Source organism: Sparus aurata, chromosome 12, assembly GCF_900880675.1.
Source record: "Sparus aurata chromosome 12, fSpaAur1.1, whole genome shotgun sequence".
Lineage (NCBI taxonomy): Eukaryota > Metazoa > Chordata > Actinopteri > Spariformes > Sparidae > Sparus > Sparus aurata.
Window position 1 is genome coordinate 3,829,769 of NC_044198.1, and position 22,385 is coordinate 3,852,153.

At 40.1% G+C, this 22,385-nt stretch overlaps 2 protein-coding genes across 8 annotated transcripts in view; both read left to right on the plus strand.

Moving 5' to 3' along the window:
* On the plus strand, window positions 1-12,353 carry odf2a (outer dense fiber of sperm tails 2a). Its single transcript, XM_030435234.1, has 19 exons — window positions 1-167; window positions 771-887; window positions 1,090-1,203; window positions 1,314-1,496; window positions 1,659-1,846; window positions 2,448-2,589; window positions 2,843-2,968; window positions 3,400-3,474; window positions 3,649-3,720; window positions 3,851-3,967; window positions 4,101-4,286; window positions 5,536-5,645; window positions 6,753-6,888; window positions 7,127-7,237; window positions 7,329-7,592; window positions 8,109-8,209; window positions 9,273-9,435; window positions 9,941-10,066; window positions 10,153-12,353. Exons 1-19 carry the CDS (start codon window positions 165-167, stop codon window positions 10,321-10,323), a joined length of 2,505 nt encoding a protein of 834 aa, XP_030291094.1. The 5' UTR covers window positions 1-164; the 3' UTR covers window positions 10,324-12,353.
* A 922-nt stretch (window positions 12,354-13,275) lies between these two features.
* Window positions 13,276-22,385, plus strand: part of sptan1 (spectrin alpha, non-erythrocytic 1) — a 33,056-nt gene continuing 23,946 nt past the window's right edge. For 6 of the 7 annotated variants that reach the window (XM_030436722.1, XM_030436725.1, XM_030436724.1 and 3 more), the window contains exon 1: window positions 13,276-13,418. The gene's annotated coding sequence lies outside the window, so the exon portion shown is untranslated. Of the gene's footprint in view, window positions 13,419-16,901; window positions 17,120-22,385 lie in introns of those variants that run through there. The other variant, XM_030436723.1, reaches the window with a different exon arrangement.

The following is a 22,385-nucleotide window of genomic DNA, read 5'->3' on the forward strand; positions in this document are numbered from 1 at the left end:
ACCTGTTGAAGTTTATCCAAGCTTCCACTCCATGGATGTACACACTCCAGCAGATTTGTTATGATAACTGACTTATTTTATTCATTTTAATATTCCCATCTTTAAAGGAACCACTGCTCTGTAAATTCAATACTTTTTCAGTTCCTGATATTTTAGCTTCTCATATGGTAAGGAGGAGACTTTGTTAGTACCTTTTTGAGGAAGAAAGGATGCTATCAGGATTAGCGACTAAAGCTATGGCTAATGTCAGGCTAAAGTTTACCTCTTGCTAAGCTACTTAACCTTTTGATTATATCGTATCAAGACCAACATAGCGACCATCATTATCGAAAAACATTAAGCCGGAGTAAATATTTTCGATCCTTTGTGTACAGTTTAGAAATGTAATTCAGTTTAGTGATAGTGGGAATGGATCGGCTCGTTTATTTTTTTTCAAAATACATATTTTTTGATTAATATGTACTTTACATTGACATATGATTCCAATAAGATGAAAAAGATAACATTACTGTCAAAGTTCCAAAACAGTTTGACATAATAGCAAGTTAATAATCTCCTCAATACACCCCCAGTAATTTATGTTAATACGTTTTACTACAGAATTGTCTCATCCTTTTGACACTGTTTGTGAATTTCTTTTTCTTGAGCTCCCACATACACCTTACACCCTACTGCCCGTTGTCCTTCAGAGCTCATGTCCTCAAGTTAACACTAACACTTTCTATGGTAAATCTTGATGTGAACTGTACTAACCACCTATTGTTTCACAGAGGAAAGCAATGAGAACTAGGTCAAGTTCGCCTCCAATTCATGTGCATGTCAATGACACCACACCGGTCCATGTGCATGTGAAGAGCCAAAGAATGAGTCCTGCCAGGACTCCTCAGGTTAAAGGGTTTTTTTATTCAAAAAATACATGATGTGATTTGTTTTTATGTTTGCAGTTATTCTTCGCTTGTAAATGAACACCTTTTGAAGATTTTTGAGTTCGGATACCTTGTGACTCATGTCATCCAGTGCAGTTGTTATGCATGGACAGGCCTGACAGATGTCACTGACATGCTGTTGCACTCACTCTGTGTTTTGAAGGGGGAGACCAAAGTCAACAGAGGAAGCCTTCGTCCTACAGCCAAGGTTAAAACACGAGTGCCATGGATACCACCTGGAAAGGCCTCCACACGGGATGCTTCCTACAAGTGGGAGGTAAAATGACACCTTAATTCCATCCTCATTTTAAAAGATTGTTTTTGTGTCAGCATGGGGAAAAGCCTTTCCCAGGTGAAGAAGTTTTGAAAAGTGTCATTTTAACTAAGGGTCCAACACACCGCCTCGAGATCACACCACCGCTCCCTGAACCAGAACCAGAACATTCCCCGTCTGCACTGCGACTGGCTGACCTGACGTCAGAAGAAGAGGAAGGGCTCCACGGACGAATCAGCCAGTATGAGAAGACAATTGACAGCTTACTGACTGAAGTTAGCACTCTGAAGAATGAGGTCAGTTGATCTGAGCAGGTCTGCATCACACATGTCCTCTAATATATTCCCCGTTAGGCTGAAATCCATTAAATTACACCCTCACAGAGTTTGTATGACCACAGAGACCTGGTAAGATATTGTTTGGTGTGTGTGTGTGTCCACATCTATGTTTGCATGCAGGTGGAGCTGCGGAAGAAGGAGCAGCAGCTGGAGCGTCAGTCGGAGCAGCTGACTGTCTCCCATCGGGTGATTGCTGAGCAGGAGGAGGAGCTGGCGGAGGTGACCAAGGAGCTGCAGCAGACTGAGCGGGAGAACACCCGGTTACGGCAATCCATGGAGAAGATGCTGGAGGAGAGCGACTACAGCAGGCAAATATTATACTGAACACATTTAAAGTGCTTCGTATGAGAGGGGGCTGACTGGGAGTACACTCAGATCTTCTTCTAGAATCATTGATTGTTGTTGAGCACACAAAGACAATCACAAAATGATTTTATTTTTGTCAGAAATATATTTAAAAAAAAAACATTTTTCTATATATATGAAAATATACATCCTGATAATCTTGTTGTCTACTCTCAGACGCATGCATTTCTCTGAAACACTTGCTAAGTACTTAGACTCAGACCCATGACAGCATTATTAATACATTTTGAAATGACTTTTCACATGTGATGTGAATCCTGCATGTACCAAATTTCAAATGGAGGCAAACCATCGGAACAAGAACATCTGATTTAATTGGTCCTTTTTAATGCTTTTATCTTTATGTCTGATTTGACTGTATCCTCTTCGATAAACTGATCTAATTAGTTCACTGCATTTCAGATATTATCGCTATAGAATCTCAGTAACAACAACTACATCCCAGATGTGTTTCAGATCAAACATATATGTGTACCTATAGGGATATTGGTAGGAAGGCAATTTTTGTGTACTAATGCACTTATTTCTGTCTTGTCCTTGCAGATTAGACGGGGACAGTGTGCAACAAGACAAAGATGCTCTGCTCAGGAAGCTGATGGAGGCCGAGGAAGACGGGTCGGCTGCTGCCAAGCAAGTCTCTGCCTTGCGGGAATCTGTCTCCAAACTATGTGCTGTTGGTGGCAGTGTGAGTTTTAACTCTGTATTTGGCCTCATTATATCTGTGTCAGGTTCAATATGCTCTAGAAAGCAACAGGCTGCTGTTATATCCAAGGACATCAAAACCAAAAATGTGATGAGCACAGATTAGCACATTTACATGTCGTAAAAGTGCAAAATAAACGTTGATGTTATAGGATAGAATTCAACGATTTAACAGAATTATTCCCCACAACTTTGTACATCTTTGTCACTCTCTGTCTGTCTGTTTGCCGGTGAAGAGGCTGTCTGGCTCCGAGTCTTCAGGGTTGGCTCGCCAGAAGGAGCTGTTGCTACAGAAACTGGAGACATTTGAAGCCACCAACAGAACGCTGCGGCACCTTCTCAGAGAGCAGCACGGATCCCAGGTACTGTGTGTGACGCAGCTTCAAAACACTGTCCCTTAATACACCAGAGAGTCAGATGGAGAGCCGGGAGCGTGAGGAACACGGGTCTTTTGGAAGTGAGATGCTAACTGGTACATTGTCGACATACTGCACATGTTTCCCTCCCATATTCGAATGTCATAATGCCATTAGAAGAAATCATTTCCTAGATAACTATCCCAGTATATTATCTGGCATAGCAGCCCATCAGATAAGACGAGAGAAGGAAACTTCTCTCAAAGAAAGCAAAGAGGAGAGGCTCGCAGAGAGGTGAATGGCCGGTTACAAACATGTGATTGAAAGTGTATTCAGCTGCTGATTTACTAAGGCAGCAGTCATCTCCTGGGACTGACCTCCAGACAGATCTCCAACAATGATGATGTAGTGATCTCAACTCTTGACTTTTTGAGCAGATGGAGTCGATCCTACTGTCAGAGCAGAAGGATGCATTACTCAAGAGACTGGCGGAGACGGAGGCAGAAAATGCTGTGAGTTTAGTAGACTACTAAATCTGCCGCATTTCAATTGAATTAGCCTAAATGTTTGTATTTTTACATTCAGTCAGCAGGCTCAATACCTGTAATATATTTTCCCATGTATCATGTCTTGAGTTTTCCCCTGTGTATGAAATGTGCTCTATGAACAAAGCTTTCCTTTTACAGCATCTTGTAGTGAAACTTCAAGAGAAAGACAGAGAGGTTCATCAGCTCACCATACTTTTGGACACTGAAAAGGTACTGTGGTGAACTTTGATGCTTTTTACAGTGAATACAGCTCTGTCAGGGACCAGAGCAAAGACGTGTCTTACTGAGACACAAAACAGGACATGTATTTGTCCATAATGTATATTCTGCTGGACTGCAGGATAATGCCAAGAGCTCAGCTGACTTGTCTAAAAGCCTGGAGTCAACAAGAGCTCATTTACAAGGACAGCTCCGCAGCAAAGAAGCTGAGACCAACCGGCTTACCGTGCAGATAAAGGTTTGTTGTGGTCACAATCTGTCTGTCTCAGCCTATGCCGTTGACTGTCGTCTGATATTTTGCTGTACAAATGGGAAGTACAGATAATGATTCCAGCTGTAATCCGTTGTTTTGTTCCCTCCCGCTGGTTCAGAACCTGGAGCGAGCAGCCAACCAACAGAAAGCAGAGGTGGGGCATCTGACAGAGCAGCTGGTGAGGCTGAAGCAGCAGGCCAGCGCAGACAGAGACGCTCTAAAACGAGCCACACGAGCCCAGAAACAGCGGGCTGAACGCAGCGAGGGCACTGCAGGCCATCTGAGTGTTCAGCTGCTGGATGTGGTAGGCCTGTGTCACATCAATCTCTACAGTCTAGACTTATTAGTCAGAGTCACCCTAGACACAGGCATGTCACATTTCTATAATCGCTGTTAAAGAAACTGTTCACCCGAAAATGTTGATCCAGTCATCATGTCACCAGATGCTCATGGAAAGTCAGGTGAAGTTTTGTAGTCCACAAAATATTTCTGGAGCTTGACTGCAAAACAGAGTCGCAGCATTCTCCTCAACAGCTGAAGTAGACGGGGGCATGTTTTAAAACAGAAAAAACCTAAAACAAACACATTCAGCTTGTCCGGCGTAAATCAAGTCACCAGAAGCCCCAAGATCCCAAATTGAATTGAAAAGATGGGATTTTGTGCACTAATGCTTTCTACTTGCTACAGTGAAGGTTGTGGCTTAATAAACGCTGTAAATAATATCACCTTTATCATCCTCACTAGATTATTATTATCATTATTAGACAGCAGGCCAAATCTTGATCAATAGTGATCTGTTCTTTTTTTTTTTTGTGATCAGCATTTTTTATTGTTTTAGAACAAAGACAAAACAACACACCAGACAGTCATCAACCCAAAGCTAGTCACAAGACATGAACAATAAAAAGGAAAAACACCATACACAATAAAACAAAAAAAAACAAATCTAACTCTGCAGACACAGACTGGGTAAGAAAAAAAATTAACAATGCAAATAATAATAGGTAATTGAAATTTAAATTAAAAATGACAAAAAAAGACAGACATTCATACGCATTTGCACATATATAACAATACTTTGGCAGACGTGCAGACAGTTAAGCAGCATGTATCATAATTCAAAATCTCTTAAATATTTGAGCTGGTCTGTTGTTACCTAGTTATATTGAGGACCTTTGATAAAGGAGATGTAATTCCCCCACTTTGCAGTGAATTTATCTACCTGATTAGCCAACCTAAAGGAAAGGCGCTCATGTGCGGCCACTATGCCAAGCTGAGAAAACCATATCCTGACTGACGGCAGGGAGGTCGCTTTCCATTCTGTCACAATAAGTTTTCTCCCCAACATAAGGGATGTCTGGACCCAGTCTGCCTGTGACACAGGAAGATGTTTCAAAGGGAGAGGGTCGTGATCTGTTCTTTTTGTTTGCTTACGCCCCTCACACACATACACACAGACACTTTTTAGAATTAAATAATGTAACTTAGTCAAGTGAAAACATTTTACTGTGAAGAAAAGCTAGAGTTTGTTTTTTTTCCTTTCTTTTTTACAGGAGAAGCAAGTGGCTGATGCGCTGTCAGCAGCTGAGAGCTGGCAGAGTCGCCATGCCAAAGAAGTTAAAGACAAGAGTAAACTAGAGTTTGAAATATCGCGGTTGAACAGGTAACTGCAGCTCTGTTATGGCTTCAGCTATAGATGAGTATAACCATCTGCTGTTATGATAATCCAGCACTGTGGAACCAGAGATGAAAAGCAAAGTGTCGTGCAGGGGAGGGACAGCTCTGGTGATCATCAGATAAGCCAATAAAGCTTCAGAAAAACTTTTCGATTAGATTTATGTGACGTTTTCAGTAGTCCTGCAAAGTCACAGATAGACTGTCACCCGCTCCAAAAGTGTTCTTCTGTGTTCAGTGTTAGTGTATAGTATGGAATTAGGGCATGTAGCTTGCATCTGTCATCTATCCGCCTCCCCCTGCTTTTATGAGGTGTGGTAACGAGTCATGAGGCTTCACGCAAGAACATTTTATTCATACAAATTGACTCTACATGATAGAACACTTTGCATTAAATGTGACACCTACATTGATCTCATGTCATAAAATAAGATTAAGTCAACGAAAATGTCTCTTTCAGTGTAGTTTGACATGAATGTAGATTGTTAGAAAAGGTCTTGCTTAAAGGTGCACCATTTAATTTTGGGGGTGAAATTGTAATCAGAAGAGACAGATTTATCATCATCAATTGATTACTCATTTGAAAAAAAAAATGTTTATGCCTTACCAAATTAAGGGTAAGAAAAGATCGTTTTTGAGTCTCATTCCGAACTAGTCAAAGGTTAGACTCTAGTTGAGAAAACACGTCGACCGCCATCCCAAGGTGTTTTTCTTACAAATACCAACAGCTTGTTTATCCTGTTATTCACAAAAAATACTTATTTCTGAGTTTGTGTTATTACCTCATTATTACACAAATATTGACATTCTCAGTTTGAATTTCTTCCGAAGCCACACGGTCCCCCTTTTAGCTAAGCTATTCATGATGCCAGACAAAGTTTTATTTCTTTTGTTTGAATGTTAGTTCATTCTTTTTAATGCATTATAATTCTAGTCAAATGAGTGTTTTTCATCCGTTGGCCACGTGTTTTTTTTTTTTTCCATTCTCAGAATTTATCGACTAGTAAAATATTACCACTGATTTGGGTTCAAAACTTCACCGTTTTGGTCATGTAACTAAAAATGTGACAGCTGCATGTTGTGTGGTATAATGTAGCCGTATAGCAGAGCTGACAGAGCAGCTGAGTACCTCAGAGGATAAAGGCAGAGTGGAGAAAGAAGCCCTGCTGGATCACCTGCATGGACTCACCGCAGAGAGCACCGCTGCTAAACTGGAGAACCAGTCCCTCAAGGTGAAACAGCCCACAGACAGCTGCACCTCACTTTACAGTCAAACACAGCTGCTGAATGTTAACCTGACCTAGCCCTGTCTCCTTCATCTGTGATCCTTTTGTGTCTTGGATAATGTCCTTCCTATCCCTGTTTTTCATTCTAATAGACTTACACAACTGATATTAGATCAGGAGGATGAATTGCCCTTTTAATTTGATAAGTGATGACACATCACCCGAAACTGTGTGTTCTTGTCAGGCTACAGCATCTGCGGTGGAGGAAAAGCTGGCCTTGTCTCAGTCAGAGCTCCAGCAGGTCAAAGCTTCCATCAAGCAATATGAAAGCCTGCTGGACAGCTATAAGATTCAGGTACGTGAAGTGAAGATCCAGTCCATGAACACTGTTATTGTTCATGAGGAGTCTGATCCCCGTCTTCTGTTCTTTAACCGATGCTCCGCAGGTTGGAAAAACGCGGGCCGAGGCAGATGAGTACTGTGCTAGACTAGCTCAGGCAGAGAAGCAGGTCCAGGTGGTGCGGGGGGAGCTGGAGCAGGAGATTGAGGAGGTGCGCAGAGAGCTGCTGGGTCGACTGACGGAGCTGGAACCTCTGCCTGAAGCATTGCGACGCTCTGAACTCCAGCTGCAGGAGGCTCAGGACAGGGAGCGCAGCCAGGAGAGACGCAGCATGGAGCTGAGCACAACCTTGACTGATCTCCGCATGAAGGTCAACAACAGTCCTAGGCGTAGAGGCTGCAGTTAGCATCACAGAAGAATGTTCAAAAGTTAAAGTGCTTTTTAAAAAACAAAATCAGATATGATCACATTGATTTTGAGAAAACACAAAGCCAACACTCGCCTCTATACTGCATTTTACTTTGTAATGTTTAATACTTAATCAGTTTAGCTGAAAAATGTACATTTGCTACAAAGCTCAGTGGAAAGTTAGCTCTCTGTACAAACAGATAATGCCATTGACAGACAGAAAAATAGCTTCAAACTGTTTCTTCAAAAACTGGGAAATGGCCTTGAACTGCATTAGCACTAAAAACCACATTGGTATGTGACAAAGGTAACTATTAATCTCAAATAAATTGAATGAATTGAGGATAATGTTTGCAGTTAAACTTATTTCAATTGAATTTCACATCACACACATTAGTTAGTTTTACTAATAGCTCTTACCTGATCAAATCTGATCCCAGATCTGATCCTAATTTAGACTTGTCTTATGTTGTGTTAGGTGGAGACCCAGGGCAGCCAAATGGAACTTCTAAGACAGAAGAACAAGGTGCTACTGGAGGAGAACAGACAGCTTCAGCAGCGAGTGGAGAGTTTAGAAAGGTCACTCACCCCTTCTTCTTTTCTACACTGGCTTGGACACTCTTTGCCCCCCTCAGACAAAATGTGTCCACCATTCTGTTTGCAGGACAATCATCCTCTAAGTTCCCATAGTTTGTGGGTGTTTTGGGATGTAAACAGCAGGTATAATGTTACCATTTAGTCAGTGAGTTACTGTATTTTTTGCCTACAACTTGAGCCCTTTTTTTGAGCCTATATATTTTTACATTTTGGCAGATTGACACATTTGAATTAATTAAATTAGATGTTATCAGTTCCTGTTGCAATCTAGTAATGGATGTACAGACAGTTATCACTGGATTGATTTGATAAGAATAGAATAGAATAGAATTACTTTAATGATCCCAGACTGGGAAATTATTTGATAATGAAGAAACAAAACCCTGTTGATTGTTAGACAAGTTCTGGAGTGAAATCTAGCATCTTTTTAAAAGGATTTCTAAGTGGATTTATAGATGTTTATTCAGGATGGACATTAGATCCAATGATATGAAAGTGTCTCACCTGATACAACAATATGTACTGTATAAGCATCATGTCTGCGTGTTCAGATTTGACTGAGAAATGACTCTGAGATGGAGATATGGATATTTGAAGCAAGCTGTGGCACTGATTGTTTAAGTGTACCTTAATTACTTCCATGAGATCTCTGTCACTGCCACAGCCTCAGCACCATCTGCTAACTGTGTTGTTGTGTGCCCACTCGACCGTAACTGTTGTTTTTTGAAAACCGACATCTACCTTCCCCTTTCCCTCCCTTCCTTTGATGCGTGTCTCCGCTTCTGTAAAGCCCCTGCAACTAGTTTGAAAACCTCTGGTCCAGACTATTCAGTACATCTGTCATACTCCCATAAACTCATCCTGTAAACTAAACTAGAACTTAGTTTGATGAGTTCAAATGATCAAGAATCTGAGGATCATATTTAGCTGCAGATTTCAGTGTTGGAGGAAACAAGCACACTCCATATACCGCATAATTATCAAATGCGTGTTGATAGTCATTATTGTAACCATTCGTTGTTTGCTTTTTTGTGTCGTCTTGCAGAAAGCTGGAGGAGGCTGGCAGTCAAAACAGCGACCTGCTGACCGTCATTGCCAAACGAGACAACACCATCCACAACAATCAGCTCCACCTGGATGAAAAAACAAGGGAATGTTCCCTGCTGAGCCGAAAGCTCGAGGATGCTCTGGATGATGCTCGCCAACAGGTCTGGAACTGAAAACAGTAGTTAAACACTGGTGATACAAAGTGTTTGGTAAAAAAAGAATGCAACAGTAGGTCATCAGTAGCATTGCATAGGAGAGGCTTAGGTAGCCTACACATTTAGTTGAATAAGAACTCAGTATTGACATAAAAACAGGTTCAGACGCAGGGGTTCTTTGGCACAAAACACAATGTTGCACATCAAAAAACACAAGTTAAACCTGAGAATACACCCCAGGGCTTCTGTATTTGGGTGTGTAGAGTTATGTCTAATGTATTTAATAGCATGTTGTTAGGCGTTTCTTTGGCACAAAACACAATGTTGCACATCAAAAACACAAGTTAAACCTGAGAGTACACCCCAGGGCTTCTGCAGCTTGGGTGTGTAGAGTTATGTCTAATGTATTTAATAGCATGTTGTTAGGCGTGTGTAGGGATTTATTGTGTTGTACTACATTTCCCCTGCTGTTACACATTCATTAAGTCCAATATCTTATATTTATCTTCAGATGTCAAAGACCAGAGAACGTGCTGCCACCAAAGAACACTCTACCCAGTCTAAGATACTGGACCTAGAGACCCAACTTAGCAGGACTACCTCAGAAATCAACCAAATGCGACGCAGCAAAGAGGAGGTAAAGGCCTCTCACCGTGGTTTACTCAAAAACTGTGTGTATCATCTGTCGGTAGGTCTTTAACGTATTATATTTACGATGCTCAGGTGGAGCGGCGGTACCAGAGCCGACTGCAGGACATCAAAGATCGCCTGGATCAGTCAGATAGCACCAACCGAAGCCTGCAGAACTACGTCCAGTTCCTCAAAGCCTCCTATGCTAATGTGTTTGGAGACGTGGCCCTCGGCAGCTCACTGCATGGCCCTTCACCTATCTGACTGTCAGAGGGGTATTATACTCTACATGTATGTATGCACATATTCCAAAACAGTACTGTGGGTAGAGCCTGTTACTTTTTGATTGGCTAACAAGAGCTAGAGGCTGTGAGGATGTTAATCTTTCTTATTTGCTTGGATTTGAACCAGTTGGGAGAAGAGCTGCAGTATCTATTTGCTGCTATTGGTGCTTTTAAATTTTTTCTGTAAATATTTATTTAGAACTTAATTAATAGACAATGAATTATATTACTGGATTTAAAAAAACTCAATCCTAAGAAATGTAAAATGTAATTATTTTGAAGTCCCTTAGTTGCCTTTCAATTACTCCCATGGATTTGACCAGGGCTAAGCAATATGGCCTCAAAATAGTATCACAATATCTTTGGGCGTTATCACGATACACAACATGTATACATATCACAGTATTTTGTAATCTCCTCCAGAGCACTTATTGAATACAAGACTGGGCGACAAAATCAAATATGATATTTTTGATCAAATGTGTCAATATCGATGTTTTGAAAATATTCAGAATGGCTGAGGATAACGTCAAAAAAACAGAATAGTTCAAAAAATTCTATAATCACAGTTAAAATGTGATAAAGTGGCTTTAAATTAATGCGACAAGGCATTTGTTTGAGATCTTGGAGATTATACCGATGGTCACCTCCAACTTCTTTAACATTACCCAAGATTATTCCACCAAGATCTTTGATCCGTTAAATGGATTTCAAACACCTTATAAGACTAACTAAAACTAACATCAATTTTGATTTTAGGGGAGATGACAGCTTCAGAGCTTCAGTAAAGGTAATTAACAACTTACAAAAGGCAAACAAATATTGTTTACCCTTACAACATGCTCATGGTTAGACGGTTCATACAAACTGCGGAAAGTGTCTGTAACCTGCTGCTTTTTCCATTCCTAACCATACCATGCCATTTCAGCGTTTGAAATCGTCTTGCTATGTAGACCAGATTTGATCAGTCACAGCAGTTGGGTGCTAATGTCGCTGAATACAACAACTGGAGCCTTACAGTGTTTACTCAATGAACAACGGCTGCCGAGATTCAAAGAGAAAGCAGAGTTTGGTCTTGAAAGTCTCTACACTAGCGACAGCCACTCATTGTCTTATGTCAGCCTGTTCTGTGCCTCACTGTCGAAGGCTTCAGTATCATTAGTCCAGTCCAGGCACTTGTATGAGTCCACCCTCTTCACTTCATCTTCCTGGTTGACAACCATCATGGCGGACCTCCTGTTCCTCTGGCAGTCCACTACAAGCTCATGAGTTTTGCTGATATTAAGCTTCAGGTGATTGTCATTCTCACTCAAAATGATTCACTTAATAATACTCGTCAATAACTTCCATTCCACCAAAGAATACATTTAATACCCTATTAAATTAATTCAGAGTCTTCATTACATACATTATGAGTCTAGACAGACATGGATGTAAACTGTTGCTTGAATAAATGGCGAACGTGAGACTGTAATTCTATTTTTTTTCCCCTATGATTTTATCAGAAGACCTGACATTAACACTAATTATATTTCCAGTCTTTACAAAAGCTGTGGTTGGTTTTGATGGTGTTTTGTGGATTTCTAGATAGAATGTGACCTAAAGAAACTGGTACAGTCAGTTTGTATTTTTTCATGCAAAAAAATCTAAATTGCACATTTTCTTTATTCACACAATATATTTTATCTTTACCGTCAGCTCAGTCATGGGAGTTTTCTAAACCTCTGTTGCAAACCATCCCTGACACATAATGGACTTGTATGTAAATGTACTCTTTGATTGTGTGCAGCTGAAAACATTGGTGCCATCACTGTCCTTTGGCTGGTTCAAGACAGTGCGTGTTGAAAATACTAATGATTGGATGTACAGTTTCACAAACTACATGATCAATAGTTGTTGCTTGTGTTTTTGTTCATAAGTCTTTTATAGAGTGTATTCAATAACTGAATAATTGACATCCGCTTTGGATAACTTATATGCAACAATAAAATGTTTTTCACCTGAAGTCAAACTTGACTGGAGTTTGATATTGCCTGTGTCGTTTTCTCAACTTTTATTTTGTACATGTCCTACAGTGTTACAAAGAGGATACAAACTGACATAACACTTCAGTCGTGGTTCACTGACATACAATTAGTGACTGGTTGTAGTCATAGTTTGCCATCTTAATTAGCTGTCAATCAGAAAATCCCACTTAAATGATCATACCTGCTGTCATTTTGTCCCATAGCAGATTACTGTCTGTGAACACCCGCATCAAAACATTGTTTCTCTGTCGTCTTCAGCTGAAGAAGACTTGCTGACATACACAAAGTAAAACTGAACCACACAATAGGCCTGATGACTTATGACTTAATCAATTTTCCTACTCATTTCATCATTTAGAGCCTGCATTCTAACAATATAGCGGTATGATTAGAAAAAATCATTTTTAGTTACAGTAGGAGAGGGCAAAAATGGAATAACACGCAAAGCAATATATAAACCAATATGTAAGAGCTCATGAACAGATGATCACTTGTCTGATAAATCCTTGTGGGAGTCAGCTGATAGAGAGTCAGCTGAAGGAATTCTCACAGACAGCACTTAAGTTTTGTGTGAGGGCTGACATGCACAGTTGAACACAGTCTTTGTAGTTTAATGTTAATAGCCATGACAAATCAGATTACACGTAACACTACAGTGCATGTATCAACAGTAAAAGCTAGTCTGCAGGGAGGGGAGCACAGTGTCTCAAAATAATGGATTAAAATAAAAAAACTAGCCCAGCATTACCCGACACTCAGTGTATTATGCTTGACTAACCGTCAGCTACAATGACTGCAGTCAGATAGAAGTCTTTTTGATTTGTCTTTTTGACTTCTTAGAACTAAATGTAGCAGCACTTTCGCGATTGTTATTCTCAGAGTTTCGGGTATGTTCGGTATTTATCGGTTCTTTTCGTACAGCTGCAGAAAATGACGTCACATTTTGTTAAAAAAAAAAACAGCCATCATCGAGAGCAGCCTCTCATCCGTCGCCGTCGATCCGCCTGGGCAACCTCCACTTTGTGAGCTCTTTGGACAACAGACCGAGGTGTGAAACATGTTAATATTTTCATTGAGTTGGCCGTTTTTTAATAGATGAACTGCATAATGTCGAGCGTGCTTTCCTTGACGCTCCTTTTCGGTTAACGTTAATTCAATTTTCTCCCCGGCAGCCATTCGCTAGCTCGACGGCTAACATTAGCGAGCTGCAAACATTTCTGTTGTTGAATGATATTTAGAGTTATTACTGTTGGTAAAATGACAGAAGCCAGGCTTTCCAGTTTGCCTCCTTTCTGTCTGAGGGGTTGTTATATCCGATCTAAATATTAACAATAACCACCAGACCAAATTACATTATGTTAGCCTGCGTTGACACCCGTCGACCTGCGTTGCATTCGAACAAAATGGTTGGTTTAATGTTAACATGCATAAGTCTGTATGTAACGTCAGTCAAATATTGTGATTTTCCATGAAAGGGTAACGTTGAGATGTTGCTTTATTGCTATTACCACTATTACTGTGGCATGTCATTAGCTGCTCTTTGCTAGCTTGTCGGGTAACTTAGTTAATAACGTACATTTACAGTAACCAGTTCTTATTCACAAATATCTGGTGATCAGTGTATTCTCTCACAGTTTGCACACTGTGTGTTTTGAATCATTAAGCGAATTAAATACTGCAGGATTGTGAATGAGAAGGTTATGTGGGTGGCTACATTGGCTTGTCGGCCATGAAGAGGGAGCCGCCCAGTGCAGTTGAATACCTTTGGACATAAGGCCCCAGCTGTCGGTCCTCTTATTGCCCTGCACTTATTTCAGTGGGGACAATGTCGCAGTTAATAATTCACACGTGGAAGGATATTCTCATATATATATTTTTGACGCAGTTTTTAACTAATATATTGTCGACAGCTATAGCGTTACGTGTTCTTAATGAATGGACCAAGGCTAGGAAAAGACCCAGCAGATCACTACAAAATGCAGTAAACATAAAGACATTGTATAGTTTGCACGAATATGGTTGTGATAGTAAAAACAGCTGGCCTTTCCATAACGTGAAGGCGCTATCTCACACCCTGTAGCTGATGGTCCAAGCCAATGGCTTTGACAGGGTGGTGCCAAGTTCCACACATACCAACTGCCCCTCCACTTGAAGTGGAATTTAAATAGATATCTGCTCCATACAGCCCACAAGATAAAGCACAGAGGTAATGCAAAGTAACTGGTGATAACAACATTAATAACCAAGTAAACCGTGTCAGATCTCCAGGCAGGGTTCCGAGAATTTGAGGATGTCAAACGTTATTGGCCAGAAATGTGACACAGCCGTCAATTAGCTTATGTTGCATGTATTGTAAGCCTGGATTCAGTGACCCTAGCAGATGCTTTTAAAGGAACATTTGAGGATTTATAGGTGTAGAAAGCTGATATAAGTGTAGACTTAACTATTCATTCATCCAGCTGGCTGCTTGTCCTGATAAGTTTTAGAACCCAGACACACCCTACTGACATCTAAGAAATAGTGGTAATAAAGTGTTGTCTCACATCACCTGTGTCTTGGCCAAAATGTGCACTTGCACACACTGAAAAGACAGCAGCTATCAGACAGCTAGCTCCAACATTCTGTGCCTGCTAGAGAGGAAATATTTTTTCATACTATCGGGTAGCGGTAAATTGTATTTATCCTTCAAAAGGCGAAACTGGAAGAATCAGGACTGTGGATATACAAACAGTTGTTATCATAAAGCACTGTGTTTGACATCGCTTAACTAATATAGCTACTTCTATTTAAGAATATGTCTGACTTTAAAAGTTCCAAATGGCATTGGTGAAGAGGTGGAGGAGACAAATAACTAGAAACAACACTTATACCACACCTTTCAACTGGTCAAATATTCCACTTAAACTCGCCAAGATCGGGATTTTGTGTGCAATAAACTCCTGTTTACACCTGGGTCAATTGACTGTGCAGTAGACCCGGAAATGTATCACCAGACCAAAAATAGATGCTTATTTCGCAATGGGTCTATTGTTGTTTTCTCTTATGATAGAACTGTTCAGGTGCATTTGTGACATACAACTTGAACTTCAGATAAAAATCACAGATGGGCTCCCTTCCCTGTGGGGAGTGGGAATGGGTCAGTACACCTTTTCTTAGTGGTTGTTCCCACATTTAAAAAAACCTGTGTAGACCCTCTAATTTCAGAGAAAGAGCTTTATAAATCGGTGAAATCATAGATACTGCATTGGCAGACTCAAATTCTTTCCCTTTTTTTTTCTCTTCTTGTGATTTCTCGCTGGGCTCCATTGCCGATTCAGCATGCTCAATCGGTTGAAAAAGCAGCCGACAAGGGCCGACTAGTGCCAGTGCTGCTGGACACACTGCGGCAACTAGGGCCACAGACGTTCACCAACGCCCCAGTGTTGGCCAGAGGCCAACCCTTTACCTCAGGGGTCTCAAACTGATCCAGTAAAGGGCCGCTGTGGCTGCAGGTTTTCATTCCAACCAAGCAAGAACACACCTGACTAGACTAGACTTATTCAATCAACTGAATTGTCTTTGCACAGTTGATTTGTTGGATCAGGGTCAGTTGATTGAGTCAGGTGTGTTCTTGCTTGGTTGGAATGAAAACCTGCAGCCACAGCGGCCCTTTACTGGATCAGTTTGAGACCACTGCTTTACCTGGTGTGTGCGGGCCCTTATGGTTCCACTGCTATAGAGGACACAAACAGAACCTGATGACAGTTGTCATAATTGATTTAATTAGACAAATCGCACATAATTTATGTGTCATTGTTTGGCAGCACTACCAACCTGTGCTAGAGTTCTGGACATTTTAAGGAAATATTGCAGTGTGAATTAATGTTGCTGTGACACCAAACCATGGAATCAAAATGGGACAGATCTTAAAGCCTGTGTTACAAGAATGAAAACCTACAACCAAACTCCCTCTCAACCTGAACGGCTTATAAATAGTCTTTTACATTGTAACTAAATGGTGGCCATGACCCAAAAAGAAAATGGGTCTACCTGTCTCTAGGGTTTCAGGTTTGGTGTCGGGCCTGCAAATGCTTTCCGTCTTTCAAACTCATTGTCGTTCTAATGCTGGCATAGGCTACCTCCCAGACATGTTTGTATGGTTGATTCCATCTCTAATGGACCATGATTCTTGATTGTATTGACTTCTGAAACATTATCATGATGAACTTAAAACGTAATGCTTCCGGTGAAAGCATCCTCTCATTCTGACTACTCACTGCTGATTGCTTGTTACTGATTGTGCGATCAATGTTATGCCTTACACAGAGTAGCCAAGATACGCAACATGTCTAACATTACTAAACTCAAACTCAAGGTAACATCAATGATTATCTCGCTGTGTGCCTGTGTGTCTTTTCTAGTTTGTATATGAAGGAAGATTCGAGAGAAGTGCAGTCTGTGGTGATGGTGTTTTGCTGAGTAAAGGGTCGGGAAAGAGCTGGAGGGAGGGGTAGGAGGTTCAGAGCAGAGAGACGCATGGGCTGGGCTACATCTTGGCTTGCTCTTTTGTACAGCATAGTCACTGCAGGTGCAATGCGTCTGTCTGCGCTGCGTAGTATATGAGAATTTGCTTCTTCAACCACTGTCAGACTGTTAAGGAGTCTACTATAGATGTACGCACTGGTGCTGGCTATGACTTCGCCACAGATGTAGCCTTCTGATCATCCAAGATACAAGAAAACCTCAGGATCCAGAGAGGAAACATCTGATGTGTGTATCTTTTTGTTTTCGCACTAGTTGTCTTATTTTTACCCTGTCAGATTATCAAATCACATCAGTCAGGATGAAAGTTAGATGTTTGTTTTGATTAGAATTTCATGTGGATTTGGTAAGTGACTGGTCCTCTCAATTGTGCATTCGTTTGTCTGTGTGTCTGTTGGCCTTAGTAAATACTGAGCTAGGACTAATGCTCAGTGAATAACTTGATAGATGCAGTGTGGAAAAAATAGACAGTTGATTTTTACTGCATGTCTTTTCTTGGTGTGATATTCTTTGCATGAAAATGATGTGCAGTCTTACCTTTTTTTGAAAAAAAGATAGATAGATGGCTTTATCTGCAGATCTACATCATGCGTTTCAATGTCTGACAGTGTTCCATCCTGTAGATTATATTGACATTCATTTGCATACTCCTTTATGCCTGCTACTTGTCAGCTTTGTAGAGGTGAAGACAGGCTAGTTTAACTGACTGAAAGTTAGCTGCTGTAAGCTTCTCCAGGCCAAGACTCAGCTAATGTTCAGTGTTTCAACTATACTTGTTTTCTAGCTGGGAATACATTTGGGTATATGTTCCACTTTCATTGATGATCAGTTTCCCATTTAATCTAGCTGTGGTGGTCCTGTGTTTGGGCTGTTTTTTTGTTGTTGTTTTTTTTAAGTTAAATAAATTGTGTGTGTATGTATGTGTATGGATGGATGGATAGACAGATTGCGGTTGCTTTAAAAACCTTATTCCTCAGTACAGTCTTTTTCCAGCTTGCCATGCTGTAAAGCAAATGGAATGACAGCCAATTGAAGGTCGTACATAGTTCAGTATGAGGGGAAGGAAAAGACGGGGTGTTGCTCTTACATCATCACAGCCATCATCCTCTCCCCTCTGTTCCTCGCAGGAAATAGGCTTGCCTATTCTCATGAGAATTCTCCCTTTTCCTGTAAATTCCTTTAGCTTCCATCCTCCTAGTATGGCGTCAGTGTGAACCCTATTCATAACAGCTGGTTAACCATAATAACTGGGAGTTGCTAAGTGAATGACCTCATTCTCTCTGTGGAGCTCTGAAGATAACAGAGGATTTAGGGAATAGCTATTAAATCTATCAATCTACTGGAAAGATGCTGTATTCTCTGAGACAGAATTCAAATGTCAGGATTTAGCCTTGTTTTATGGTAACGACGACAACACTAAACATCAATATACACAGTCTGTACTTGGCTAACAAGCTTCTATTGATTAAGTGAAAGTATTCAGGCTTAAGTTCAGACAAGGTTTCTATTTTTGTTTCTACTGGAAAGGATGCATAAACCTTGGTACAGGCTTTTTAATGAATGATCCAGGTAATTCTTGAAGTATGTGAGCATCATTTTAATGGACTATATCATTACCCTCAATTTATCTACCTGCACGCTTATGTGTTTTATGTCCTTCATGTATTTTCATTGCTGCCGATTAGTCTAACAATAAACTAGTAAGACGAGTATTTTTAAGAACAAGCGTAAACAGAGAAATGTCTACTGGACCCCTTTAATGGTTTCCTTAAATTATAATATATTTAATATGATTTAATATTATTGTTTACAGTGGCACCCAAATAAAGCTTCTTAAATGGAAATGATGTTTTTCCACTGAAAAATACAACTTCTCAACAGCATCTGCATTTTTAAAGTGGTAAGCATTGGTTGATATGATCCATAAGGCAGCTGTTGTTTCGGCTATAATGTAGCTAAACTAGCAAAGCTTTCCAGACTGCTAAATGCAGTCTTTGAATCGACATTTCTTAATTTAAGGGGAAAAACATTATTCCAGTTGCTTGATCTCCTTGATTCATTTTTGATACCAATGTTTAGAGTTTGTTGGTTAGGTTAACTATCAATGTCCTTCCATATAGAACATTGAAAATGAAATGTAGAAAAAGTGACTAAGAGATAAAAATACTCAAATAAAGAAAAAGGTGGTAATGGTGACAGTTCAAATTTGCTGCTTCTGTGCCTGTAATTGTGGATAATTGGACTTTGGAGGGGCGATGACTTTAAGTCATGTTCAGCTGGCTTGGTTCCAAGTTCCCACCCAGCATTATATTTTAAATGTGCCTGTAAGAAATGTTAGATAGGGGTAGCAAAGGTTGTATGACTGCAACTATACAGCTGGCTTATAGCTCTGTGTGGGTGTTTACTGAGGAGAACAGAAAACCACTCCGTCCTGCATTAGTAGATAACAACTTTCCCTCTCTTCAACTCACTGCTGCCTCGAAGTGTTATCAGTAGTTGCAGGGTTGTATTTAGGTGCGTCAGAGAGCTGTAAGCAGCGCTACTTAAATGTTTTCTCATTTTTTGGTTTGGTTTATAGATGATATAATGTGTAACACTTCATTTATTGAGTTATGTACTTACATTATCCTAAATGTTCTCAATAATGTGTAAAAAAAAAAAAATATATATATATATATATATATATATAGGAATTGCTTTTTGAAAAAACACTGAAACTTTAAAACATTATCTCAGTCCTTTATCATTTATACCTGAGTCATATCAGATGGATTTGTATTTTTTTCACCAATATTGGGTTTTTAACAATAAAGACAACTCATGTTATCTAGTTTTTAATAGTTTAGATTTAGAGACCCCCCATGGCAGAAATTACAGACTCTGCATTTAAATTCCACTCTGATTACATGCTGAGTTTATATTGAACTTGGTATTGATTTAACGATCTTACCTTTCACCTCACAAGGCAACCAATCCTATTAAATAGCTAGTTACTTTACTTTGAGTTGATAAGATGTCACATGGTGGTAAGGATTTTGAAACCATTCACCCCAGATGGCATTGAATGTCTTGAATTTTGGGGATGTGAAAGTAATTATACATTAACTTATATTTATGTCCTTTTTGTGTGAGAAGTTTCTGTTTTAAACAGACAATATAGGTACATCCCCACAGATATTCTAGTTTGCAGATATTATTGGTCAATATTGGCCGATCACAGATTCATGTGTGTCTGTGTATATGTGGTCCATTATGGACTGATGTTTAAAAAAAAAAAATCTGTAATTTATTTAGATTATAATGCAGAAAGAGATGCCTAATTGATTCCTAATTGAAATGTTACAGTACACTGATGTGGTTTTGGACAATAAAGTCAATTGTTTTAAAACATACCATCATGTTTTAGGGATATAGGAATAATAATAATAATTACTGGCCTTGGCCAAAGATCAATAATTGGTCAGCTATGGGCAGAATCAGCCAAAATAGATATACAAATTGAGACTAAGAAGCTGCACATGGACAGTAAGCCATAGTGTCAGTCATCTAACATTTAGCAGAAAAAGAAAATGTGAACAGTAACAAGAGTTCAAGCAATCTAGCTGTAGATAACATCTATTATGATTAGAGACAGACAGAAACAGTAGTGGGACTCTCCTGCACAGTTCTGTCAAAAAACTGCATTCTTGCTCTGTAAGCAGATACAATGTTAATCAAATGTGTCTGCTGAAGACTGCCACTGCCATTGGAAAGATGATCATTTGGGTCGTTAGAAAATTAAAATCTCTGCCATCAGTTTGGGTGGGCACCTGTTTATTAATGGGACTGTTTGTAGGTGGGCTACTACAAATTGTCAGGGCTCATTGTCATTTGCCCTTTCAAAGATCCGCCCCTCCTTTCCTGAATGCTGCATCTCATTCCTCTCAGTGTTATTTAGGGTTTTATCTGCTGTTTTGTGTCACTTATTTTCTTCAAATAAATGTGACGTTAGATTAAGTGTCAGTTATCTGTACCGTTTTGCTGATATCACTGTGCAGAATGGGGCTGTGGTCAGTTAAATCACTGAGACGATTTAAGCTCTCTGTGAACTGGGGCAAGTTGGGGGATGGGGGAGGGACAGTCCTGGACAGTCACTTTTTTCAGGCAGTGGGTTGATGCCACTAATCAGCTTACGGCACACGCAATGATACTATGTGTGTTAATGTTAGTGTGTGTGCGTGTGTGTCTGCTCACTGGGATACTGGCTTGTCAGGAAAGCTAATGGCACCTCTGGGGACCAAAGCATATCGGTCCTCTGGCTCTGGTTAAAAAGCTCTGCATTGCTGACTCCACTAATCCTCCTATTGAGTGTCGACATGGACCAGGAGACTGTCTCACATCCATCCATCGCTTTTTGTCTCACTGTCTGCAACATCAACAAAAAAATCCACGCTCATCTACATTTAGGCCTGACACATTGCGCACATGCCCCTACCCCCACCCTGCACTCAGCTTGTACATCAGTTATTGTGTTTGGGGTGTGGTTGACCTTGGTTTAGATCAATATCCTTCTCTCTTCCTCTTTGTTTTGTTTGTTGATGCGTGGAGTCTGAAATACATTAAGATTTCTCACTGGTGCAGGCCACCAGATAACCACAGTATGAGTAATCTGGTAAAACTACCAACAGTCACACATTTATCTATTTCACTGATAATTATTTTTACTTGAATTTCTGAATGGTTTTCGTTACAGCTCCTCAGACTTTGATTGCCTGATTCATAGAGATGAAGCTTGTGTGGATGCCTGTGCAACATCAACATGATTGCTAGCTAGACATTCCTCACTGTTTGAGGCTACACTGGCCATGAGGCCAGAGGCACAGTTGACAGAGAAGCTGACTGCTGCAGTCCTATTGTGTAGTGAAGCTTGGATACTGTTTGCATGCATGTGGAATTTCCGCCCCCACCCCTCTTTGGCATTTTACTATTTCAGCTGCTGGCCCCTAAGTTGCTCAGCTTGAGACAGGATGGGGGATTTTTGTGGAGGCAAACACTCTTGTACTTTATATCCTGCCTCATAATTCTCTGCCAAGTTTCTGTTAAAAGAGAAGATGTAGAAGTTCCTGGATAAACTTATAAGCCTCTTCCCCTCCTTTGTACTCATTGAAGTTTGTTTTAAATACATTTGAAAGAAGCTGCATAAGGAAGATAAAAATGTCACAGAGTTTGAGCAATATTTTGTGAGATTGGTTGGGTACCTGAGACGATTGAGATTTGTAATTGTAAAGACTGAGGCTAGAGTGTAAGTATGAGAAGAGCCTACATGTAGCATTCTGTGGATATCATGACTTATGGAGCCCCTTTATTATATAGATTAGACTTGTCTGAAATTTCCCTTTAATCTAGTAAGGCATTTCATGTAAATGTTTGGGTGGTGTGAGAAGGTAAGATGTTAAAATGTCACCCAGAAATAAATTCATGTAGGTATGATAACTGTCCTTCTGCTGTTTTTCTG

Coding starts and splice junctions, on each gene's coding strand:
- odf2a (XM_030435234.1), top strand. Junction 1,497..1,658: donor TTAGCACTCTGAAGAATGAG/GTCAGTTGATCT, acceptor GTTTGCATGCAG/GTGGAGCTGCGGAAGAAGGA. Junction 4,287..5,535: donor GTGTTCAGCTGCTGGATGTG/GTAGGCCTGTGT, acceptor TCTTTTTTACAG/GAGAAGCAAGTGGCTGATGC.